The 27,422-nt window shown below is 40.5% G+C and overlaps 1 protein-coding gene across 4 annotated transcripts; it reads right to left on the bottom strand.

Annotated features, from left to right (window-relative positions):
- Nucleotides 1-76: 76 nt before the first annotated feature.
- Nucleotides 77-25,646, bottom strand: CLK4 (CDC like kinase 4). Of its 4 annotated transcripts, XM_062188595.1 has the most exons (14): nt 20,763-20,865; nt 19,570-19,637; nt 16,717-16,718; nt 15,796-16,018; nt 14,611-14,701; nt 14,155-14,221; nt 9,709-9,825; nt 9,456-9,622; nt 9,159-9,253; nt 8,062-8,191; nt 5,996-6,078; nt 2,308-2,387; nt 1,200-1,290; nt 77-1,115 (listed from the first exon to the last, which is right to left on the bottom strand). In XM_062188595.1, exons 1-14 carry the CDS (start codon nt 20,863-20,865, stop codon nt 975-977), a joined length of 1,458 nt encoding a protein of 485 aa, XP_062044579.1. In that variant the 3' UTR covers nt 77-974. The 4 variants fall into 4 exon arrangements, with proteins under 4 accessions (XP_062044579.1, XP_062044576.1, XP_062044577.1 ...); XM_062188592.1 differs by lacking the exons at nt 16,717-16,718; nt 19,570-19,637 and adding an exon at nt 17,045-17,103 and having other exon boundaries at nt 81-1,115; nt 20,763-20,853; XM_062188591.1 differs by lacking the exons at nt 16,717-16,718; nt 19,570-19,637 and adding an exon at nt 25,498-25,646 and having other exon boundaries at nt 89-1,115; nt 20,763-20,923.
- Between the last annotated feature and the right edge of the window lie 1,776 nt (nt 25,647-27,422).

Below are 27,422 nucleotides of genomic sequence, written 5' to 3'. Positions count from 1 at the left end.
ACTAGTAATAATACCTATAAGCAAAAAGTTTCTAGCACTCAACCAATTAAGTTCTAGACATTTCTGTAGAGCCTTCCTAAAACGTCTTCTAATCAAATCCTTTTTTTTCTCCAGTAAGACTTCACACAAATATAATTTTCTCTAATAGTCTTAATTCTCATAGGCTGAGGTTAAGTATTTCTATTTGATAAGAGAATGGACACTGGACAATTTTAAAACTCCTCAAGACTTGGCATTAAAAACTAAAATATCAGTCATCAAAATTTCTATTTTTATGTCTGTCACTCACTAAACAACCCTTGGAAAATGATTTCCAAAGTGATTTTCCAGTCAGACTTGTGTGAAGTGTGTTTGTTGTGGTTTTTATTAATAGCCTGTCATAATGTACAACCACCTGGATTCCTTTCCATGAATGTGTTTATGTGTGCCCACTGACATCATCCACTTGAAACAGAACCCAGTACTTACAACTCATTAAGACTAAACATTTTCTACGGGCTTTGGTTTCCAATATCTGCCTCTCTAGAGTTACTAATACTTATTACCCATTCATCAATTACAGAAAAAACTCAGTTAACAAAAGTTCTGAGGTATATAAAGAACATTCATTTAAGAATATAAAGTAGTTAACATTTCCCTTTACTCAAAAAAAAAAAAATCACTTCAGAGTTGAGGTCCATTTACAAAAGACAAGATCAATCACATTTATCACTAGACACAAAGGATATACCAAAGGTCTTTAAAAATGGTAATTAATCTCAGAAAGGAAAATTAGTTTTAACTTTCATATTTCATTATCAAGACCATACTTTCTTAACAAGATAATTATGTTATTGATACAAAACATACAGTATTTACACTTAACTGTACAAAATAATTTAATGTTTACAAAAATATTAGAATGTTTAGCTGACTGACACAGTCTTAAGTAATTTCTTCTAGAGAAGCATATAGTAAGACCACTGATTTTCATTTCATTTCTTTTTTAATAAGTCAAAGAAAGGATGCTGCAATGCTTCATCCAAAGTAATTCTTTTAGCTGGATCATATTCTAACATTCTTCGAACCAGGTCAAACAGTTTCTCATGTTCTTCATCATGACAAAGCATAAATTCCTGGAGGGGAAACGTTTTTGTTTAAAATACATTAGTAACAGTTAACACATGTTTTTTTCTTAACTTTTAATTTTTTTACTTTACCTTTAATGGTTTGCAGCGTCTCCTAACATATCTACCAGCAGAACTGTGTTCATCCCAATCTAGCTGGTTATGGTGAAAATACTTGCGTTTTCTACAGGAAAAGGAAGTCTGGATTAATAAAATAACAAAAGATCAACATCTTTACCATGCCCCCAACAGAGTATGGAAACAAACATCACCTTCCAGATGGGCAGACATATACATGTACATACAATCTTCTAGTCTCAGCAACAATCAGGTATGATGCCTTACACTTTCTTTATCTTCCATCCGGTGAGGTTTTAATATCTCAACTAAGCTGTTCCCAAATACCATATGTGGAAAATGCCAGCTTTAAAAGTAGAGGCTCCTGGATCCATTTCTGTAAATTCTGACTTCACTAGATCTCAAATGGGCTAGGAAATCTTTAAATAACCACTGGGTAACTTCTGTGGTGGAATCTACTGCAGTAACTTGACCAAAGGCACACAGCTAGTTAGTAATAGCATGGAATTCACAGATTGACAGGACTACAAAATACATATGTATTATTTTTAGCTCAACATAAGAAAACATGCAAAGGTTAACTGTAGAGTTAAAAAATTTTTTACTAGATCACAAAGTAAATACTCAATTAATTTCTAAAAAATATGACTTTTAGGGGCCAGCACTGTGGTGTAGCAGTTAAAGCTGCTACCTGTGACACTGGCATCCCATATGGGTGCCAGTTTGTGTCCAGCTGTTCCACTTCCAACCAGCTCCCCGTTAATATGCCTGGGAAAGTGGCAGAAGATAGCCTACGTTCTTGGGCCCCTGCCACCCACATGGGGGACCTGGAAGAAGCTCCTGGCTTCATCCAGTCCAGCCCAGCCTTTTGTAGCCATTTGGGGAGTGAATTAGCAGATGGAAGATCTTTGTCTCTCCCTTTCTTTGTGTGTAACTCTGCCTTCCAAATAATTTTTTTAAAACGGGGTGGGGGAGGAAGGTGCAGCTGGAAGTTCTCACAAGTACAGGGGGAAAAAAAATTCAAAATATGAAGTCCTTACGTCATATAACAATGTTAGATTTTCTGTAGTTTGAATATAACCAATGCACGTATCCAATGAAGGACTTTAACTTTAAAACTCACCTTGTTTTCTGAATCATGTGTGTTGGTATGGGTCCTAATATTCGTTCCATCATTGCCAGGTGCTCTTTACTATCATGAGTCTAAAAATCATAAGAAAAAGAAATTTAGTACACTCTCCATTTCTCCTCACACACATGAAAAGAGAATACAAGAGAACAGTGCTGGGGTCAGCACTGTGGCACAGCAGGTTTAAGCCACCACCTGCACAGCTGGTATCCCGTATGGACAACAGTTTGAGTCCTGGCTGTTCCACTTCTGATGCAGCTCCCTGCTAATATGCCTGGGAAAGCTTTGGAAGATAGCCCAAGTGCTTGGGCGCCTGTACCCATAATGGGAGACCTGGATAAAGCTCCTGGCTTTAGCCTGGCCCAACCCTGGCCATTGCAGCCATTTGGGGAGTAAACCAGCAGATGGAAGATCTCTCTCTGTAATTCCACCTTTCAAATAAATAAATAAATCTTTTAAAAAAAGAGAGAACAGTGTTGACCCTGAAAGACTAACACAGACAATCTACATTATACAATACTGCAAAGATGCAACAATACTGAATAAGCTGCATCATCTGGTGCAAAAACAGTAAAATTAATGTCTCTGAGATGGACCAGAAAGGTTCTGCATAGTGATTGACAAGTACCTTGTGTAATGTAAAACTGAACAGTTTCCTTCTTTATTTGTATTTTCTGCACTGTTTAACTGAAGAATCACTTAGGAAGATTACCAGAAAAATAGCATCCTCTTCATTTAATCAACTACTTAAACAAAATTAACTTCTATTAGCCACCAAACTGCCCACCTACTAACATTTACTAATTCCAGGCAATAAAAATACAGTCCCAATAATTCTCCTAACAATTCTAAGTTTGGTAGGTGCGAATATGGGTTTCAAAGAGATTAAAATACCAGAGCTACAACATATAGCTCATAAATGTAGAAAGCTGAGCTATAAACCCAAGACAAAGCTCATATTCTTAAACTATACACAGACAGAGGTTTGGCTAAAGCCAAGAGAGAAGACTATTACATTTACAGCCAAAATGATTTGCCTCTAGAGCACAGGCTGGCAAACTCTCTGTGAAGAGCCAGAGAGAGCAAGCATTTTAGGCTTGGCTGGTCCCAAATGGTCTCTGTCTCACTTTTTATTTCCCCCCAAACAGGCATTAGGCAAGATTCACCATAGGCCAGTTTGCCAATCGCTGTTCTGGAGAATAGAAGCTGTGCTTAATGCTTTCAAAATCCATCACACACTGTGCCGAGTACATTGCCTTCTTTAAAATGCTACGAATTCATGACAAGAATAAATTAATACTATCTCCACATTTTTAAAATGTTCCTTAATGATATTTTCAAGTTAGAATTAAAATATAAACATCTCAAATTAATTGCCATTTGAGATCCGAAAGTGATCTGTGAGTGCAGTTATTTGAAGCACCCGTTTTATGTACATCAGAAGGAAGCAAGCAGGAACTTTTAATTTTTTGTTGACCCTGCATCTCACACCACAAAACTAGATACCATCTCCCAAAACGGATAACTATGGTTCTAGACATTAAACGTGTCTATCAACTTTGAGTACTTTTCAATGGGATCTTTACATTAGCCAGAAACGGAAGTCTGATGAAGTGTCCCGCAAGCACTCACGCTGTACGAGTCAGTTAAGTGACTCTAATCATCACTGTCTGTGTTCCCTTGCACTGCCAGAAGTTCAAACCAATTGGGTACAGTACTGAGTGAGCACCTAAAAACCCTTCCCCTCAAAACAAAGCAAGACAGATCAATACAACACCCTGCCCATTCCACATACCTACTAAACATTCTTCAATGTTACATTCTTTCAGGCAAAAGTAAAATTATGAGGGAATAAACTGGAAACCAAACTAGGTTTCTGTAATTATTTTGAAAGAACAATCACCACCAATCATTACTAGCATTTCAGAAAAACACACACCCTAATGTGAAAAAAGCAGGAGCATGTTCTTTAAATAAAAGTTAGAATGGCAATTCTACAAGTCATTTTCACTTTGGATCAGACTGCATCTGGAACCACTGACTTCTAGGATAAAGCTATGCCAGAGCATACAGGTCATTTACAAATTAGTCCCACTGTAATAATTTTCCCATTTGCTTAAGACACTCTGATAACAATACTATGTTCCTTGACTCCTCTGTGGACTTTCCCCTTACATGCCCATCACATTCCAGTTTCAAATGACTATATTTCCCTTTAGCATTGGCTTAAATTCTCTTGAACTCCTGCACTTTATACAAAAATCATTCCATACAGTTAAAACCACACTATATTCTAATAATTTCTCCATTTTTTTTTTTTTTTGGACAGAGAGAAAGGTCTTTCTTTTCGGTTGGTTCACCCCTCAATGGCCGCTGCGGCTGGCGCACCGCGCTGATCTGAAGCCAGGAGTCAGGTGCCTCTCCTGGTCTCCCATGCAGGTGCAGGGCCCAAGGACTTGGGCCATCCTCCACTGCATTTTCGGGGCCACAGCAGAGAGCTGGACAGGAAGAGCAACCGGGACAGAATCTGGTGCCCCGACCGGGACTAGAACCCAATGTGCTGGCACTGCAGGTGGAGGATTAGCCTATTGAGCTGTGGTGCTGGCCTCTCCATGTCTTTTATGACTTCCTTGAGGACAGATGCATTATCTTCCCATCTTTACACATGTAGTACTTAGAAATGCCTAAGACATCATAAATATGTAATACTTAAACTTTTTTAAAAAAATATTTATTTTATTTGAAAGTCAGAGCCACACAGAGAGGTCTTCCATCCACTGGTTCACTTCCCAACTGACTGCAACGGCTGGAGCTGTGCCGATCCAAAGCCAGGAGCTTCTTCTGGGTCTGCCACATGGGTGCAGGGGCCAAGGCCTTGGCCCATCCTGTACTGCTTTCCCAGGCCACAGCAGAGAGCTGGATCGGAAGTGGAGCAGCCAGGACTAGAACTGGTGCCCACATGGGATGCTGGTACTGTAGGCAGCGTTCTCACCCACTATGCCACAATGCTGGCTCCTCTTAAATTCTTTTATAAAAAAGAATGACTTGCTCATGGTCATACTGACAGTGCACATAATCTTAACTGAATTAAACCCAGGGCAGTAGACATTCAGCGTAGCAGTAGGATACCCATATCCCACCCACATCAGAATGTCTGGCTCCCACTGCCAACTCCAAAGCTTTTCTCCAATGCAAACCCTGGGAAGCAGTGATGGTTCAAGAAACTGTTCCTGCCACCCACATGGAAGTCCTGCATTGTATTCTCAGCTCCCAGCTTCAGCTCCAGCTCAGCTTTCAGCTACTGCAGGCATCTTAGGAGTGAATCAACAAATGGAAGCTCTCTGTTTGCCTCTCAAATAAAAGATATTTTTAAAAAATTCCAATGGCCATACTGACACTAATGCAAATTCATGATAGAGCTCTATAATGAAAAAAATGGAAACATGAGATAACACAAACCATAAATGATCTAATCACCAATCAGATGCAAAACTGACCTATGTCCATTCAGTATTAGTATTTAATTCCTGTGGCTTAACACAAGGATAATTACTTTCACACATAAATTTTAACCTCAAGAATAATGGTCTATGTCAACTTTCCAATATGGCAGCACATTATAACATGCCATTAACATTTAAAATTAATTATGATTATTAAATGAAATTTACTAGATACATACCTGAAAGACTGTGAACCCAAGGTAATATTCAATAAGAATGCAACCTATGCTCCAAACATCGCAAGGCTGAGACCAACCTAAAGCTATTTAAAAACAAATAAACATTTTTACTATGCAACAATTTCTAATTATCAAAGCATCCTAAATTCTTCTCCATATGATGCTCTTACCTAGTCCATTTGGGAGAGAAGGACAGAAAATTCATGGTTTACATTTTTAGTTTTATAGCAAATGTTATTCAGTATGCTCTCAGAGTCCATATGCTGGTATCAAAATTGTTATTTTAACCAAGATGGGGGAATTTTATATAAAATAAGGGAGTGGCTAGCAAACATTTGTCAACTTTACCAATTTGTGGAAATATTCCAGTCTCTGAACTGCTAATCAACAGGGGGCATTGCCACTGAAACACGGCTGAGCCAGTTTTTATATTTTGTCATACAATCATGGACTATAGTTATCCTCAGAATGTAATTATCTAGCCCTTAGCAATTATCACCAGCTTCATGCGTTGAGGTTCCTTCTTCCATTAAAAGAAACACTATTATTTTACATAAATTATGTAAAAACTTGGGGATTATAAATAAAACAATTTTACCTATGAGCAGAGATTTAGAGATACTGAAGTTCAAATAGCATCTCTATCTGTGTTTCCCCCATCTACCCATGATCATATAAACTTGCTCCTTCAGAATTGTCAATGCCAATGCTACTCAGGAAATAAAACATCAAACCTTTTTAAGCCTATACTTAATTGGAAAGAAGAAAGGACAAACCAGACAGATGTTTGGCAAATATTCAGCAAAACTGTAATACTCATATATTTGTAAAAGTTAGTTTAAGAGACATGTAAGTTACTTCCAGTAACGCTGCTAAGGTTAAGGATATAGGAAGAGACCGTACCTTCAAAGGCCTCGACTGTGATTCAGTCATTTAACCCCCACAGTGCCTATCATTTGAACAAATGGGTAATAGTGGAATAGGGTTTCTATTTACAGTAACACATACAAAGACTACAGAGCTTGGCCCTCACTCAGATAAAGATTTCTTCTTCATTCCTATTTCCCAGTCTAGCTTTTCCTCCAAGTGACTAACTTGCTGCAGCACACCATTCCACATCATCCTATTCTTAGATGAGCCAGTGCTTCTGCCTTTGGAATTCCACATCATTTTTTTTTTTAACTCAAAAGGCTACAATATTTTACTATTTCAACATGAAATTTTTTCAGAGCTCTAATAATATGTACATAATTCTGGCATAGGCTTAAGTTATTAACAATTCATACATTTGAAAACAAATATATACAATATGTCAAAATAAACCCTTCAAGACTATATGTAAGCAATCCAAGGACACGGGACGTTAGGCACTAATTTTGACAACCATTTCCCAACCTTACCTGTTTGGTTCAACATCTAAGACATTAAGACCAACCATGCTCCTCAACTGCAGCACCTGACTACATCTTCCTTCCTAACCTAACTCTGCAAGGACCTTGCTAATCTTCCAATTACCTCAAGGTAATGTCTCCAGTTTCATACAACTACCTGGCCACTTTGGAACTCTCAATGTCTTCTCCCATTGTCACCAGGCCTCCAACCACATCTCTGAATCCTCTGCCCTATTAACATGATCTGATCTCTAGCTTTTAAATTTTCACACATAAAGGCAATACACTGCCTTACTGAGTTTGCTGTTATTTCAAACTTCTGAACCTTAACTCCTTTTCTTTTCCAACCTTTCTCATATCAAGAGGCTCTCCTTTTAGTCTAAGCTCTCTTTCTTCTCCTCTTAATCTCTACTCATCTACTATCTAGATGTTTATGATCATTTGAGATGAATTCATTAAAAATGACCACCTGGAAGATTGTTCACCAATGATACTGCATTTGTTTCACTTAAGAAAAATAATTTATAGCATTTTTATGAAAACAGAAAATGTTCTCTGTACACCGCTAAGACTGTTCTATCCATGACCCATCCCACCCTCCCAGAACAGAAGCAGTAAAGAATAAAGAATAAAAATCTCTTCAGATACAGTATCAGAAATCTGGTGTCTACTGACCCAAAATGACCTCTGGAGCTCTGTAGTGCCGTGTGGATACCAAAGTACTGTGATGCTCATCATCATATGTTGCACTACCAAAGTCAACAACTTTGATATCTGTGTTTTTCAGTGTGCGTTCATCGCGTTTCTAGAGAGATATACAGTTGATTATCATGAAATCTGATTACAGTGCCACTACCCAAAAGGCTTGTATATTAACTTCCCGATGGCTAACATAGCCCTTGAGAAAGGCAAGCGCTTTCATGGTTAAACATGAAGATATAATAAAGCTTAAAAACAAAACAAAAACGTGAGAACATAATGAGGCTCAGAAATGAAATGATTCACCCTAGGATCACTAACCTGTTTTTTGTTTTTAAACTTTTATTTACCTATATAAAGGTAGAGAGACAGACATCTCTTTTATGTTTGTTCACTATACCCCATAAGCCAGCAAGAGTTGGGGCTAGGTGAGGCAGGAGTGAGGAGCCAGAACTCAATCCAGGTCTCCTGCATGGATGCAACTACCTGAGTCATCACCTTCCTGTGTGCATTAGCAGGAGGCTGGAACTGGGAGCGGAGCTAGGACTCAGACCCAGGCACTCTGACGTGGGATGACAGCATCTCAAGTAGCATCTTAATCACTATGCCAAGGGTGGGGGAACTTGTCTGGATATTTATAACATAATTTGTGGACCATACAAAATTATTAACTTAAAAATTAGCCTCTGGCGCTGGCACAGTGGTGTATTGGGGCAAAGCTGCCGCCTGTAGTGCTGGAATCCCATATGGGCCCTGGTTTGAGTCCTGGCTGCCACTTCCAATCCAGCTCTCTGCTATGGCCTGGGAAAGCAGAAGATGGCCCAAGTTCTTGGGTCTCTCTCTCTCTCTGCCTCTCTGTAATTCTGCCTTTCAAATAAATAAACTTTTTAAAAAAAATTAGCCTGCTATATAAACTTAATAAATTTTGAGTCTCACATGCAAGGTAGCCTTGGCAGATTCCACAAGTCTTATACGGCCCCAAGTCAGATGTTCCCCATGCCTTAACTACAACAAATGTCTGCACAAAACTGTTAATTTTTGGCAACCAAAATGAAAACAAGTCTTTAGCTTACCATTTTAGAATTATATTTGACTACATAGTCAGACTTCACAAATAAGATATTTTCAGGCTTCAGATCTGTATGAGTTAATTTATTATGATGCAAAACTAAAAAAAAAAAAAAAAAAAAAAAAGACAGTATTAGCTTACTTGCAAATTTGTACTGAGGGAGGACCGGCAGTGAACACAGGGTTAGTAAGTTTCATCTTTATCTCTAATAAGTGTATGTGTAGTGACAATGTTTTGATACTTTTTTAAATAATGTATACTTAAAAATTTTCTGGTGTTTAGACTTATCAAGTATACTTACAATTGATTGACTGGCAGATCTGATAGGCCATCTGCCTGATGTGGTCAATTTGAAATGGCAGAAAGCTATTTTCTTTAATGAAATCATAGGTACTGAGGCCAAGCAGTTCAAACACAATACAAACATGACCATGATGATCAAACCATTCTAGCATCTGGACACATCGGCTAAAAAGATCAAAATAATACTTCAGTTCACAGAATTCTGATTATTTCGTGTAATATGATGGCTCATAGTTCAAATTTATACTTACAAGACACTATTGGGATCAGTACTATTTAAATGCTCCAGTACTTGGATTTCTGAACGAGCTGCTTCACGGTAACGACCTACATTTTTTACAATTTTCACTGCTACATGTATGCCATCCCTTAAAAACAAAATTAAGATGAATATGGTATATGTATAGGAGTAGGTTCAAGCCATGCATCCTCTAAATTTTATAGTTACCAGTTTCTCTCCATGCTAATGTTTCTACAACGATCTTCAGGGCATATTGTACCAAATGTCACATAACTTTTTTTTTTTTTTTTGACAGGCAGAGTGGACAGTGAGAGAGAGAGAGACAGAGAGAAAGGTCTTCCTTTTGCCGTTGGTTCACCCTCCAATGGCCACCGCAGCTGGCGCACCACGCTGATCCGAAGGCAGGAGCCAGGTGCTTATCCTGGTCTCCCATGGGGTGCAGGGCCCAAGCACTTGGGCCATCCTCCACTGCACTCCCGGGCCACAGCAGAGAGCTGGCCTGGAAGAGGGGCAACCAGGACAGAATCCGGCATCCTGACCGGGACTAGAACCTGGGGTGCTGGCGCGGTTAGGCGGAGGATTAGCCTGTTGAGCTACGGCACCGGCCAACTTCTTTTCAAAACGTTTTGACCATATATATTTTATAGGGAACAATGAATTCATTAATAGTTATGAAATTTAATGTTTGTCCCCAGAATTTTAAATGTGTCTGGATTTTATGCAAAGGAAAAAAAAATATATAAGCCTGGGGGCCAGCGCTGTGGTGCAGCAGTAAAGTTCCATTCTGAAGTGCCGGCATGTTCTAGTCCTGGCTGTTCTACTTCTAATCCAGCTCTCCGCTGTCCTTGGGCCCCTGCATCTATGTAGGAGACCTGGAAGAAGCTCCTGGCTCCTGACTTTGGATTGGCTCAGCTCCGGCTATTGTGGCCATTTGGGGAGTGAACCAGCAGATGGAAAATCTCTATCTCTAACTCTCTCTGTAACTCTATATTTCAAATAAATTAAAAAAAAAAAAAAAAAAAAAAAGCCCCTACTGAAAGCATTCATTCATCCATAGGGATAGACCTACTCTGTGTCAGACAGTGCCTACATGTTAGTGAGGGAAAGAGAGAGCTTGTCCCTACATACCTGAGTCTAATGGGAAAGACATATACATGAACAACTTAAGACAGTTTCACAAAAGGGAGGACACAGAACTGAGTCTTGGAAGACAGCTACTGAGACTGTCAGATTGGGAGGCAAGTGGAACATCCAAGCAAAGATGATACCATCTATAAATCATGAACTCAGGAAAATGCTTAGCATGTTCCTAGATGCACGTGTGCAGAAACCACTAACAATGTAGGGCAGTGGGCTTTGCATTGGGACATCTGTGGGCATACTTCCTAAAAATATAAAGCCACCAACAATTTTGAGGAAACCAATTTTAAATCAACTTCCTTTTGTCGTCATTTCTAAACCTGAACTGCCAGCATTCAAGCCTTTTCACTATGGCCCTTCTACTTTACAAAAGAGAAAACTTGACCCACTAATACTTGTTATTAGTATTAGCAAGATGTGTTCGGGGTTGGTGCTGTGGCATAGCGGGTAAAGCCACTGCCTGCAGTGCTGGCATCCCATATGGGTGCCAGTTCAAGTCCTGGCTGCTCTACTTCTGATCCAGCTCTGCTATGGCCTGGGAAAGCAGTAGAAGATGGCCTAAGTCCTTGGGCCCCTGCACCCACGTGTGAAGACTTGGATGAAGCTCCTGGCTCTGGATCGGCACAGCTCCAGCCGTTGCAGCCAATTGGGGAATGAACCAGCGGATGAAAATCTCTCTCTCTCTGCCTTTCCTTCTCTCTCTGTGTAACTCTGACTTTCAAATAAATAAATAAATAAATCTTTAAAAAAAAAAAAAAAAGCCCTAGGCTAGCAAACCTTTTTCCATGTCCACTTCTAATTCACTTCTAATGAAGCTATAAGCTAAATCATGAAAAATGTTTGAGAGGCCGGCGCCACAGCTCATTGGGCTAATACTCCGCCTGCGGCGCCGGCACCCAGGGTTCTAGTCCCAGTTGGGATGCCAGATTCTGTCCTGGTTGCTCTTCCGGTCCAGCTCTTTGCTGTGGCCTGGGAGTGCAGTGGAGGATGGCCCCAGGTCCTTAGGCCCTACACCCGCATGGGAGACCGGGATGGGGAAGCACCTGGCTCCTGGCTTCAGACTGGCGCAGTGCGCCGGCCGCGAAAGGCACTTGTTGGGTGAACCAACGGAAAAGGGAAGACCTTTCTCTCTGTCTCTCTCTAACTCTGCCTGTCAAAAAAAAAGTTTGAGGACAATCCCTCTAAAATACTTGGCATATATCGCAAGACATTCTTTTAGAACTTTTAAGACAAAACACCTAATTGCATATATTTAATTATATGACCAAAAGGTTCTCACTGCTTGTATCTACAAACTGAATCCCTCTCAGATACTAGCCCACAGATGCTCAGCTCTCTTAGATAAAATGGCACAGTATTTGCCTATAACCTGTGCACATCCTCCTGCTTTGTGCTCTAAATCATCTCTGATTACTTATAATATCTAATGCAACACACATGCTATGTACATAGTTGTACTGTATTGTTTAGGGAGTAACAACAACATAAAAAGTGCACAGATGTAGCCATCGCAGGCTTAACTACAATTTTAATCCAGGGTTGACTGAAACTGTGATGCAGAATTCAAGGATGAAGAGGAGGGTCTTCATTGTTTTGAAGCTCCAACCATCCTAATAAAAGATACCTTCTAATACAATGTTTAGGTCTCATAAGGATAAATATGTATAATATATTTCTTTTTTTTTTGACAGGCAGAGTGGACAGAGAGAGAGACAGAGAGAAAGGTCTTCCTTTTGCCGTTGGTTAACCCTCCAATGGCCGCCGTGGCCAGCGCGCTGCGCTCATCCAATGGCAGGAGCCAGGTGCTTATCCTGGTCTCCCATGGGGTGCAGGGCCCAAGTACTTGGGCCATCCTCCACTGCCTTCCCGGGCCATAGCAGAGAGCTGGCCTGGAAGAGGGGCAACCGGGACAGAATCCGGCGCCCCGACCGGGACTAGAACCTGGTGTGCTGGTGCCGCAAGGCGGAGGATTAGCCTGTTGAGCTGCGGCGCTGGCCTATAATATATTTCTACTTTTATCTATTGAATACTATACTAAGAGACTTAGAAGCTCATGAAATTTTAAAAGGACATTAATGAGACAAGTGGTGAAATCTGAGTAAGAGCTACAGATCAGCTAGCAAAATCTAAAAACATGACATGAATACAGAAAACACAAATACTGTGAGATGTTAACATTTGGGAAATATAAGTAAAGGGCACAGGAGTATTCTTTGAACTATTTTAGCAACTTTTCTGTGAGTGTAAAAATATTTTAAAATTCAATTTACAGCCACATTTTTGTTGCAGAAAGCAAGAACAAAATTGAGAATTTAGGATAGCATTCTTTATGGAAAGTGAAATGAAAATGAGTTCAAGAATAAAAAACACTACCAAGTATATCTTCAGGAAGTTTGTTCATGCATGATGGCATGTATGAAGCTGCCATGATATTTAAGAGTCCCTTAAATAAACTTAAAGAGAAATTTTGTGCTTTTAAAATATTACTTCTTACAATAAGCTGGAAATCACATATTTTCCAACCATTTTATGTTGAAAAAGCTCAGATGTCATTTTAGAAATAGGCAGTTTCATTCAATTAAGAGGTTCACTTACAAAAAAAGTTTGCAAGCCACAGAATATAAGTCCTGGAGAATTTGGGCCCAGTGCTGTGGCGTAGTAGGCTAAGCCTCTGCCTGCAGTGCCGGCATCCCATATGGGTGCTGGTTCAGGTCCCAGTTGCTCCTCTTCTGATCCAGAGCTCTGCGGATGGCCTGGGAAAGCAGCAGCTGATGGCCCAAGTGCTCTGGCCCTGAACTCATGTGGGAGACCCAGAAGCAGCTCCTGGCTCCAGATTGGCCCAGCTCCAGCTGTTGTGGCCATTTGCAGAGTAAAACAGCAGATGGAAGACCTTTCTCTTTCTCTCCCTCTCTGTAACTCTCTCAAATAAATAAGTAAAATCTTTTTTAAAAAATTAAATTTTATTCTGTAGGCCTTAAGTAATGTAACTTCTTTAAATTTGGGGAGCTAAACTCTAACATACAAGACCAGGTTTGCATTATTTCTGCAATCCAAAAGCAACTGAAATTTCTTGTAGAGGCCTAGGCTCCAGTTCTGGGAAATTCCTTCAATGAATTCCATCTGACAGAAGTCTATCAACACCCCTGATCAAGATCCACTCTCATAGCAAATAAAGCATACAGAGGCCAAGAAATATTGTTGTTTTTATCTTCCAGGAAAACACCCAAGTACCATTTAAAATGTATTTCATCTAAATTATGAGCCCTTCTCCAGCAAAAATTTCAGGATAAAAAACTAAAAACAAAAATAGACTTACATGCCATGATCAATGCACTCTACAACTTTGCCAAAGGCCCCTTCACCCAAAGTGTCCACGATTTCATCTGAAGTGAGAGGGGGGGAAAAGAGGTGTAAGTGCCCGAATGTAAATTATCAGTTAGTCAAACAATGAATGCTTAAGTGTGGAATATTTTCAAATGATCTCTAGCAAAGCATAATTAAAGTTCAGCACTCAAATTATTTTCAGCTGCTACAAAAACAATTAGATAGAGCTAAATTTCTTGCTCTAATCTCAAATTCCATTGATTATTTTGGAACTTTAGGTAGAAATATTTAAATTCTACAGAAAAGAAGAAATACAAAAGAACAAACAAACCCACAAAAAACAAAACAAAAAAGTAATGAAGAGTTCTTTAGCCCCCCGCTGACAAACTATTCTTTAAAAGATTATTCTGTCTGCAAAGTTTAAAAAGTGTTGAAAAATATTCTATACATCTTGCTCTTAGAACGTCTCCACTTTGACAGATCAGGTGACCCTCCTCATCATCCTCTATACTCCTGGATCTTTTCCTTCGGTGGCTCTTCTGGAACGGCAAGTGGGCAGCACCAAGATCGTCCAGCCAATCAATATATCAGAGTGAATTCAGGGCAGAATACGCAATTCATTCAGCGGGGAGATATTCAGGCATTCAGATAAGCACCAGGCCACGAACAGTTGGCAGGAGCAATTTCAAATTCAGTCCCCAGAAATTCACAGGGCACAGTTTATGTTACAGAAGAAAAACATGGCAAGGAACAGATTTTCAGATAAGATACTTAAAGTGGCAATAGAAAAAACAACACAATTGTCTCTTTAAAATACTGATTTAATTGAAGTCCAAAATTTAAAGAATGCAATGTCATGATTTACTAATCTCTTGTTATAAATAGCATATGCTGTGAATTGAGATGTCTAGTTTGTCAGAAAAATGTTTTAAAATGTCAAAATTAGTTGAAATTCTTATTTAGCAATATTTTAAAATATACATGATTAAAATAAAAGGGGAAAACAAAGGCTAGTTAATTTCAATTCATGTTCAATCTAATAAAAGTTCTAAAGAAAACTTCGGGAGAAAACTCAGTTCACGGATCACACAGTGAAGATGTCTGAGTGTAAACAAAGGCAGGCTTTTTGTATATAAAACATTTACTTATTCAGCACCCATTTCAACAGGCTTAGCTGCAGACAAGGATGCACTGTGCTAGGGAACCATACTGTACAGTTCGCAACATTTAAGTATCCAACAGTGCAACTTTCCATATTTGTTCCCAAGTATCAGGAAAGGGGTTTCTTTCAAAGTAAGAAAAAAAAATGTTTAAGATGACAGATGGGTGCTTCATTTTTCATCAGAATAAATTACAAATGCTAAAATAAAATATTTCATAATTAAAATCAACAAACTCATGATCTGGTCTGCAAAGTTTGAGTAAATACGGGCAAATGAAGACTAGCTAATAAATACACAGATCAGCTATGAGCATTTGGTAGTTTCTTCCTTTAAGGATTCAAGTAATAATAAATTTACATATATATATCCAAATAGTATTATAGGAAGAAATTTTAGAAACCTATTGGCTCATTAAGAGCTTTTACACATATATAAGAATCCACTCAAAATAAAAACAAACTCAATCATACCGAACGTGACTGATGACTTGAACAGTGTCTATTATGCTTCCTTTTAGGACTGCTTCTCCTGCTTCGGACTGAAGATTTGCTGCAGTGGATGCGATAACCGCTTTCAATGTCTCTGTGATAATGTCTAGGAACATATCCTTCACAGTAGTCATTTCTGTATTCATCTATGTACCTCCGGTCCCGATAATCTCTCTCATTCAAGGACCTTGCTTCTAAATAATGACTGCAAACACATTAAAGGATTTCAAATTACTCTCCTCATTCTAGAAAAATGTGGTCCAAAAAACATTCTCTCAGGAATTCTTTTTTTTTTTTTTAAATAATTCAAAGTGATGAATTAGAATTTATACTTATCTTACAGAGTTTAAAAAATAATGTACTTTTAGCCAATAAGCAAATAAGCCCTTATTTCCCCATTATATAGACTGTTGTCAAGCACTTCACACCAAGGAACAAAGCCTAATTCAAATCATTAATTTATTATATTTAGTAAGTACTCCTAATACACTCCAGACAAAGCCAAAACCAAAAATTCACAACTGCTCTTTTAGAACTCACAATGTATCTGTAACCAAGTTGGCTTTCCTGTACAATCAGGGGCAAGAAAAACAGGACTCCTTTCTCTTTTAGTATAAGTGCATTTTAGATATCCCTGGCACGCAGTGAACTCTTTCATGAAAGGTGTTTCAGAGTCTTAGTGTATTCCAGCCCTTTCATTTCACCAATGACAACATTAAGATCCCTAAATGATTTGCCATGGTTGCAGAGCACATAAGCTACAAAAACTGAGGTATTTCCTAACTTTCATGATACACGTCAATTTTACTATATACATCACCCATCCTGTCTGGTCTCCTCTCTACATTCCTAGCCCTCTGCTATTCCCATTTGAGGAACAGGCAACATAGCACTTATCAGGACTGCTGAAACAGATCTCCTTCAGATGAGAAAGTGATCCTGTAATTGCCTGCCTAAATTACAAAACACCTACTACCCTACTTCTCTATATATTTCTAACCTCTTGTCATTCCTGCCAGAGAAATACATAGTTATAATGTATTAGATTATAGAGTATTATAGAGTAATCTGATTAAAAACTATAGAAACAAAAATTGCATAAACAAAACTTTGCAAGGAATTTCAGAAGTCATAGACCTTAGGAACTCAATGGTCACAGTTAAATTGCCTTAATCTGATGGAAAGAAAGGACACAAATTCAATTGGCCCAGTTTCCCAGCCCCCTCTCTACCTGGGATGAATGTCCTCTTCAACAGAGTGCGAAGCTTCAAGAGGGATGCACATGGAGCACTGAGGGAGAGAGGGGACACCTGCCCAGTCAGACAAATTGGCTAGAATAATCCTGACAAGCAACGGAGTGACAGATGTTGACTACATTGCCCTCACCAACCCTCTTTCTTTTCCCAGAATGAGCTGTCATTCTTTTTCCCAAGGAGCTGGCTTAGGCAGAAATAAAGAAACATCCCTCAAACTACTAATCAACAGGACTGGCATCAAATCCAGGCTAGAGAGAGGCAGGAACTTCCCTTTTCTTTTCCTAGCATCAGATATAAGTTCTGTCTGTTGGAGAAACAAATCAGGATAGTGGGTCTTGATCAGGGATCTGATCAGCTGGCTTGGAACTGCCAGAGAGAAAGCCACAATACTTTTGTATCAGGCTAAAAATTACAATACTCCTAGTGGCATTCTGTTTAATTATCTAAGGCAATTTTCCCACAAAAGTCCAAAATCTTTCTATCAGAAAAAACACCAATAATTTTAGCTAGAATAGTATGTGAAATTAAAGCTGCTGATAATCCAAAACAATTTAGAGAATAACAAAACTTGCAGTGATGTAATACAACATAGATTAAACTAAAAGGATGAGGACCTCGCTTCAATCTATAATAACCAAGGACCACACCTTAGAAATTACAGTCCATAGAATTATATGGGCAGTGGGCGGGGCAGAAGGGGTAAACACTAATTTAATTTTTAAAAATAGTCACTGAATGCCCAGTGAATATTTCACCATGGCCTTTCAAAATAGCCAAGAATGATGAGTGTATGGGCATTTATTTTTATTTACACACAGGTCCTGTGGGAGTAAAAAAAAAAAAAATTATATAAGGCAAAGTCCCTGCCAACAAATGAACAATTTGAGATTACTAATACAAAAATAGAACTCAGTAACACAGGAAATATTGAAAAGTTGCATATGAGTGTTTAGAAGGGCAAGAACTCAATTTGCTTAAAACAGTCAAAGTAGAATTGATTAAAAAATATGGCAACAGATTTGTATCTTACAGGGAACCCAGGATCTGGACCAACTGGAAAGTGTCAGAAATTCCAGGGGAGAAGACTGGAATATTACCATCTTACATTCATATAGCACTTTTACCAACAATGGTTTAGAGATGGATTTGTCAGGAAGCAGTAAACAGACAATTCCAGCAAGAATGATGTTCACCCAGAGGAATACAGACAAATACACAGTGTATGGGCAAGGCTAAGGAACGTTTCTCAAAGGAGGTCTCTTTATCAACATCAACTATGGAGTTCTTATTAAAAATCAGAGCCCTGGACCCCAGGTCGCACTCACTAAATCTAAATCATTAATCTATATTTGGTAAATTTGGTAGGCATGATTCTTATCCACAGTAAAGTTTGAGTATCTTTTTTTTAAATGTAGTGTTTACAGCAACATAACTCTTCCAACTATATGAAAAACGGGTTAACTAGGAAGAGAGACCAATTCACAGGCTACTACAAAAAGACAAATCAGAAAAACTTTGCAACATATATGACAAAATAATTAACATGCAATAACAAAATCTTCTAAATTGGTAAGAAATTTTAAGAGAAAAACAGATTAAGGAAAAAAAGTTTGAGTGGTCCATTAATACATGAGTGGACAAACTCACAAGAAATTTAAAAGTCCCCATTAAAACAAAACACTATCCTTAGCCTGCTGAGAGCATGAAGAAGAATGTTGCAGAAGTATAATTTGATACAAGCTTCCTAGAAAAAGAAAAGTAAACATGTTGCAAGAACCCTCTAACCTTTCATACCCTTTAACCTGAAAATACCTTTTCTCGAAATTTATTTTCAGGAAATAATCAAAGCAAAGATTTGATACAAAGAAACTTCAAGATTAGAAATAATTTATATTAAAATAGCAGGGCACTAGCATCCTAGTCAAGTTACCTTCTTTATACTTCTCTGCAGTTTTCATTTTCTTGTAATTTTATAAAAAGCTATGTAAAGTTTTTAACTTAAAATTATTAGGATAGACTGGATTACGGTGAGCAATACTACGAAAGATGTTTTGTATCAATGTTAAAGAAAAAGTATTGGCATGGTGGTTAACTGGACTCAGTATTGTTTTTATGTAGCCAACTGTGAACATCAATCAACAGGTCACTCAAGTCACTTCCTTTCTACATATAAGATAAATAACCCATGAGTAACAGTGCTATGTTGTTAAACCTTAAAGAATTTTAAGATTCCTTAAATTCTATATAAATGTATTGTCTTCAAATTTTACCACAGAGTACCATAAAGCAGGACACATTTGTACTGATTAGTAATGAGATACAGTTTTCTACAGTATACTGTATGCTACTCTCTTGTCTTTGAAGTGTTGCCGTAAACCCTCCCTCTTCCTCTTATGTAACAATGTCTGAGGAAGCATGATCAGTCTGTACTGCCTATAAACAAGCTCCCTGTTCAGGAGAAAAAGTCTCTTTAGCATGGAGAAGGAAAAAAATTACATACTGTTTTTTTAAAGTAACCCCAGCTGGCTAATTTAGAAAGCAATCTGGTAAACAGTCCCAACGGAATATCTGTACAAACAAGGAGAAAACATAGAACCAACAAAACAAATGAGAACAGGAGATTAATGGAAGACAGTGAAAGAAACTCAACTGACCTAGCCTTAAATTACATAGAACTTTAAGATTCCTTTCTATATAAATTGTATATATTACCTCCAAATTTTATACCATAATACCATAAAACAGGACACATGCTACTAGAAATTTTTACTAGCTACTGCCTATACAAAAGTTTTTAAAATAAAGCACATGTCTAAATATCCCAAAGAAACATACCCATTAGTCTTATTCTATAAATGTAATTATTCAACATAATACAAGTAACCAATCCCAATGTACTTTAACATTTCTGAATAACACATATGCTGCTTTTATTCATCTGGATCAACTCCTCTCCCCGATATTCTCCTTTGTGAAATGCTTAAAGGGCAACCAAACAAATACATCTCCCTCCTACATACAAGTATAGGCAATCACCGGGCATTCTATTACCGTTATTACTTAACTTCTCTGTGTGCCTCATGTCCTTAACTACTTTACTGCCAGCTGGGACTCAATGTTACTTAATCTCTCTTACATTCACTTACTGATCAATTGTCTCCCAACACTCCTAAAGATACATGAGGACAGGAACTCTGTTTAATTCATACCTGTAGCCTCAACTATACAGTACAGCCTACAACAGGAACTCAAATTAGTATTTTCTTGGGGGTTAGTATTCCAGTACAGAAGTTTAAACTGCCACCAGGTACTCCAGATTCCATCTTGGCCAGCCTGGTTCGAGTCTTGGCTATTCCATACTTCTGACTCAGTTTCCTGCTAATGCATCTAGGAAGCAGCAGATGGTCCAAGTGCTTGGGCTGGGTTCCTGTCAACCACACAGGAAAGCAGGATGGAGTTTCTGGCCAACCCCTGGCTGTCTGTAGGCATTTGGAGAATGAACCAGTAGAAGAAAGCTGTCTCTCCCCTTTCAAATAAATACATAAATCTTTTTTAAAAATAAATACTTTCTGGGTGAATAAATATTTATTTACGAAATTATAAGACAATTTGACAAATGAAAAGCTACATGAGCAAATGACAAATCATTAAAACTATTAGTACTAAAACACTACTAGTTCAAGAGCAATTTACCAATCAGATTCTTTAAACTGGTGATGTGGTTTACAATGCCTGTTCTCTTGTGTGCTGCTGTGAGACCTCCTCTTCCGTTTGTGACTTCCACTGTAGCTTTCATGTCCCCAGCTTTCTCTGCCATCCCAATCAGGGCAGTGAGTTCGTTTGGAATGCCGCATCTGTTAAAAGAAATGAAAATCAAGTTGTAAAGGCTATAGATGGGTATGTTTAGCAAATATTATACATTATTTCAATGTAAACACAAGTTCTAAAATCTTTTTAGTTTATGTTTCCCAAGACACAGGGCACTATACCATCTTTGTGTCTGATGACTGTTGAGTACCACAGGTCTAATATTAAATAATATATGATAGTGTGAGACCTTAATATATTTTCCTTCTACTATTTTGATTATATGCAGGACAAATTCTCAGCTTAGTGCTTGCGAACTGAAGTTTTAAAAATTAAAAAAAGGAAGGGGATTGGCACCTCTTTTGACCTCTGCATCCTGTATCAGAGTGCTGGGATCCAGTTCTGCCTGTCCTTCCAATCCAGCTTCCTGCTAATAGGCACCCTGGGAGGTCCAATTACTTGGGCTCCTGCCACCAACCCAGATGAAGTTCTTGGCTCCTGGCTTCAGACTGGCCCAGCCCTGGTTGTCTCAAGCATTTGGCAAGTGAAAACAACAGAAAAAAAAGTCTGTCTGTGGTTCTGCTTGTCAATTAAATAAAAATAAAAAAAAAAAAAACAAAAAAACAGTACTGTTCACAGCAAAACTTTCCAAAATAAAGGGACAAATAAAAATGTTCACAGGGGCTGGCATTGTGGCATAGCAGATAAAATTGCCGCTTGTGATGTCAGCATCCCATATGGGTTGCTTCCAATCCAGCTCTTTGCTAATGGCCTGGGAAAAGCAGCAGAGGATGGCCCAAGCATGGAGACCTGGAGGAAATTCCTTACTTCAGTCTGACCCAGTGTTGGCTGTTGCAGCCACCTGGGGAGTGAACCAGCAGATGGAATTTCTCTGACTTTCCAAGAAAATAAATCTCAAGAGAGAGATATCTTTAAAAAATAGTTCAGATTTAGAGCCTTTAGCAGACAACACTATCTGGTTAGAAATGAATAACCTCTGGATTTTTATTGTTATTTTCCTATTTATCACTGATTTTCTAATTAAACTGATGTGATTTCTTTTAAAATGCTAAATATGAGCTGATTTAAAGGTAAAAAATCACAAGTGTCATGGAGTATTGGCAAAATATTGTAATATATATAATTGAAGTGACAGAAACAGATATTCAAAATACAGGAGGTGACTTTGTTTAAAAAAAAAAAAAAAAAAGGTAAGCAGCAATTTATTAGTGAAGCTTTTTTCCCTTCAAACTCTCCAGAATTCCTCATTGTTAAATCTCAGAATGATTCTAATTTAAGAATTACTCTAAGTTTCCAAAGCAACATAGGAGATTTATGGAACACAGTATCCAACAGAGAAACGAAAAGGCAATAAAAAGGTGCCTTTATGAACTCACTTTCTCTATCCAAGTTTATTTTAGATCATCCTGCAGTTTTTCTTAAAATTAAAACCTAGTGGGGCGGGGTTGGCAGCACTGGGGCACAACATGTTAAGCTGTCACCTGGGAGGCCAGCAAACCATATGCATGCTGGAGTCTCATCTGATAAAGCATCAGGAAAGGCAGGAGATGGCCCTAGTGCTTGGGCCCCTGCCACCGGTGTGCGGGACCTGGAAGAAGCTCCTAGCTTTGGCCTGGTCCAGCCCTGGCCGTTATGGCTATCTGGGGGAGTGAACCAGCAGATGAAAGATCTGTCTGCCTCTCTAACTCTGCCTTTCATATAAATACTCTTAAAAAAAATCTATTTGTTACAGATATGGAAACCAACTCAGGAAGATACAAAAGATGCCTGGTAACAGTGAAACCAAATGATAATAGTGACAGGTCCCTGACTTCATCTACAACCTCCAATGCATAGCCTAAGTTCCTTACAGGCTCACTATCTGTGCTCAAACAATTTAACTCCTATCTGCCTCACCCCATCTTAATTGTTTCAAAGCAGCTTAAAAAATTATGTATTTTATTCAAAAGGCATGGTTCTCTACCCAAATGCCCCGAACAGCCAGGCCTGGGCTGGGCTGGGCTAAGCTGAAGACTGGAGCTAAAATTCAGTCTGGGTTTTTACATAAGTGGCAGGGACCTAACTACTTGAGCCATCACCTGCTGCCTTCCAGGGTGTGCCTTAACATGAACACTGGAACTGGGCAGAGCAAGGAGTGAAATCAGGCACTGCGAGACAGGGTGAACATGTCCTGATTGGGTGTCCTAATAGCTGTGTATCTGCCCTAAAGCAATTACATTTTTAACAGTGAGATTCAAACTCTGCTAAATAGAGTTTAAGTGGGAAAAAGATGATTTTTTCACCACTCAGCCAAGACCTGAAAAAAGTAAAATGGAGCAAAACTAATTTAGTTAACCTCATTCAGCTTGCTCAAATGACTGGGTAACAAGCAAACAAAGGCAAGTGAAAACTGAAAAGATTTCAAATGATTAAAGGCTTTGAAACGAGGCGATTTCAATTCTACTGGGAGGTATTTCCTAAGAAAAGTGGACACCATCAGAGCCTGCAGTTACAAAAGCTCAGATCTAGTAACTCACTTCTCTTGCAGAGTGTAACCTTATGCCCATCAGGCATCCTTCCCTTTATGTGGCTTCTCTTTTTGCTTACATGAAAAAGGAACAGAAGACATTGCTTAAGTTGAACAAAAATCCTAAGATCTGGGATCGGCATTGTGGTGTAGCCAGCATTCCGTATGAATGCCAGTTTGCGTCCTAGTTGCTCCAGTTCCAATCCAGTTCCTTGCTAATGGGCTAAGAAAAGCAGCAGAAGATAGTCCAAGTATTTGGGCCCCTGCCACCCATATGGGAGGCCCAGAAGAAGCTCCTGGCTCCAGTGTCCTCCTGGCCCAGTCCTAACCTTTGCAGCCAACGGGGGGAGTGGATCAATGGATGGAAGCTCAGTCTTTCCCTCTGTAACTCTTTCAAAATAAATCTTAAAAAAAAAAAAAAAAAATCAAAAGACCTAAAACTCTTTTTTAGACTTCTCACTGGAAGGTAGTGATTGAGCATTCAGGTTTGATAATAAATAGTCATTTCAACATAAGAAAGTGAAATAAGTAACACTAGAAATATACTTAAGGCAGAAGGCCAAAAATCAAAGTTTCATCCAAAAAGCCTTTTAAAAAACTATTTCTAATGGGATTCTTCTGACCAGTTTTTTCAATTACCAAAACTGTATTTAACTGCATGAGGAACTCAGCTTGGTTAAACATTCTTAAAAGACAACAAGCAAAATTACAACTTACATGATTAAGAGCTATCATTAGTGACCATGCTATGATGCAATATTCACAAGGCATACTACGGTACTTCAAAAAGTTTGTGGAAACAGTAAATTAAAAGATTGCTTATTTTGGTACAAAAGATGCTTTTTGAAACCTATGCAGCTTTTTTTTTTTTTCATAATATGCATCTTCCACAAACTTTTTGAAGTACCCAATGTGCCTGCTTTAGCAGTGTCAACACAACAGTTTAGCTATCAGCAGCCACAACCAGCTCACATCTAACAAGACAGCATTCTCCAATTATCTAAGTTAATACGCAGACATTAAAATGAGCTCCTTGTGAGAACTCAAGCTCTCCCTCTAATCACGTTCACTGCTTAGAATTTAATTCAGCTGTTAAAAATTCCGTTTCCCAACATCCGGCTCCCCTATATTGAGATGATTTCTCAGCTGCTAAGGCAAAGAGACTAGTCCCGGACCACCTTCCTTCCACAGGCGAAGTTCCTTCACGTACCAGAGAAGAAAAACTACCTGGAAGTATCACACTGCCTCTAATTAACGACGAGCCCACCTGCTGGAATGACTGGTATCTTTCAACACACACAGTGGATCCGAGTGTATACACCCCTGTTAGAAACCTGATTCTCCCACTGCTGCTTTAAGGCCTTGTAATACCTGCCAACTCCACGCTCTATACTTAGCTTAAAAACATCCAAGCAGGTTGGAAGCTAGGGTTGTGGGGCTCTAAGACGACCCTGTCAAACGGAAACAGGAACTGGGCAGGTTCGGGGAGCCCTCACAGGGGCAGCCCTGAAGCAAGAGCAGGTGGCTGGCCCACTGCCTGCAGGGCGGTTTTCTAAACGCGTCTGTGGGCCCCTTAAGCAACCAGGGACCGCACAGAGAAAGCCCCTGCCCGCGCTGCCACCTCTCCGCAGCACCTGCTGGCTCCCACCACCTGGACTCGCAGCGGCTCCGGGCACCTGACCAGGGCGTCTGGCGCACTCCCAGGCAGGGGCAGCGGCTTGCCTCTAGAAACCCCTCAAACGCTACAGATGCCCGAGGCCACGCTCCGGGACGGCTCACAAGCCGGGGACTGCCCTGCAAGGGGCTCCGGTGGGTCCTCGAGCTCGTCTGCGGTCCGGGCCCGGCAGGGTTAAGACCATCAAGGGTGGGCCAGGGCGCTGGGATGAGCGCCCCCAGGGCAGAGTCGGCGGCAGAACTGCATCGCCCGGGCAACTTTCGGTGCCAAGGCGACCAGCGGAGCAGCAACCCACAGGAGCCCCCAAGTCCGTGCCCCGTCGCCGCGGCCCCAAACCAGGTCGTTTCTACGACACCTGCCTCTGAGACCTTAGGGATTAAAGAGACAACCAGCCCAGCAAACCCTTTCCGGAAGCTTACCTTCGCAAAAGCAAAAGGCCCTGCGGTCGAGAAATGTCGCCAAAACGCCGTCTTCCCGCTCCAGCTGCTGCGACAAACACCCCGCAAAATGGCGGCAGCGCTGTCGCCCTACCATCCCCCGGCGGCCTCTCGCACCACCTACGTTGCGCGAACGCGCCTGCGTGACAGAGCCGCGCGCTCCCGCCGCTCCGCGTACGGGGCGGGGCATCGGGGGCGAGGCCTGGCCCTGCACACTGCGCCTGCGCCTGCGCCTGCGCCTGCGCCTGCGCCTGCGCCTGCCTGCGGGTTCTTCCCAAAGGAGCGGTTTGGCGCCAGCTGGGAGGAACCGTTCAGCGGGTGTCACGGGTCGGCTACCGACAGGGGGATTATCCCGAGTGCGGGCAGCCTAGGCAGAGCCTGCCGGGACCCATTTCCTGCTCTGCGTTTCATGGGGGCCGCCCCGCACCCCGGAGACCTCAACTCCAGGCTGAACCGACGCTCCACGGATGAGCCCCAACCTCCTCCTGTGCCAGCCAGCTGGGGCTGCCAGTCCAAAACGGATTCCTATAATCACGGAATGTCTGGGAACACACGCTCAAGAGGGCTTGGCTCTTTGGAGGCCTGTGCTGCCAGTCAGAAGGCTGAAACAAAAAATAGGGAAGTCCCAATTAAGGCCCCTGCCAAGGCTCTTCCTGTTAGGATCCCTGTCTCCTGGGCGGATGAGGTACAAGAAGTTTCCCTGGGGGAAGTGTCCGCTTCTTCATCGATGTGAGTTTTCCATCAGGCAGAGGCGTGTCTGCGAGCTAGCAGGTGTATTAAGGACATATGGATTCTGTGGTTCCGAAAATCCCCAGAGGGTTCTCCAGTGTGAGGGTGTGGCGGGAGGAGACTGAACCCCGGGGGACACTTATAAGAGTTGGGGGGAAAGGAGTGGGACAGAATTATCAGCAGAGGAGGAGAACAGAGAGGGAGGTGTCAGCAAGGGAGAGAGAGGCTGGCGGTGCCCAGTGCTGGGGAGGACTGAGGTCTGGTGACTTCCAGGGACCCTCGAGGGGCTTCTGTGTTCAGACTAAAACTTGCGGAATTGGGAGGACAGGATTGAACTGCTGTGGGTGTTAGCCTGCAGCACGCAGGGGCATTAGGAGACCTTCAGCTATCTAGCGTGTAGAAAATCGTGCCGCCCATTTTGACTGTGTAAGGTAAATTGGGATAAACCCCATGGAAGCAAGGTTGGAAAGATGAAGGCTCCTGGAGACTGAGTCCGTTTTAAGAAGGGAAGAAGCAGGAGCAGCACTGTGGGGTGGTAGGCCAAACTTCCACCATATGGGCACTGGTGTGTCCTGGCTTCTCCTTTTTCGATCCAGCTCTCTGCTATGGCCTGGGAAGGCTGCGGAAGATGGCCCAAGTGTTTGAGCCCCAACATCCATTTGGGAGACCCGGAAGAAGCTCCTGGCTTCTGATTTGCCCTGATCCAGCCGCTGTAACCGTTCGGTGAATGAACCAGCAGATGGAAGACCATTCTCTGTCTGTAACTCTACTTCTCAAATAAAGAAAAATCTTAAAAAAAAAAAATGAAGGGAAGTTGAAAAAACATTGGAAAATAAGAAGTCAAACTTACCACTCCTTAGATTCCACCTTGAAGGACCGCAAGATGCCAACCAGCACCATTATCAGTTACCATCCCTTTTCCTACCCTTAACTACTCCACTTAGAGGTGAGGTTCTTGAATCGTGGGCACGCTAGTGGGCCTGGAGCCTCCCGGGGGTACCAACCCGTTCTGCCCAGAGTGAAACATACTGGTTCTACAGTTGATCAGGTGGAATGTTGAGCTGCAGACAGGGCATTCTTGCAAGAAAAAGCGAGGGTCAAATGACAGCAGATCACATACGTTCAAGCTGGTGCCTAAGACCTTCCCCTGATCTTTGGGAGAGTGGTCAGGATAGCAC

Source organism: Lepus europaeus, chromosome 4, assembly GCF_033115175.1.
Source record: "Lepus europaeus isolate LE1 chromosome 4, mLepTim1.pri, whole genome shotgun sequence".
In the NCBI taxonomy this organism is placed as follows: domain Eukaryota; kingdom Metazoa; phylum Chordata; class Mammalia; order Lagomorpha; family Leporidae; genus Lepus; species Lepus europaeus.
The sequence above is the reverse complement of the archived record's forward strand: the minus strand, read 5'-3'. Positions and strand labels throughout refer to the sequence as shown.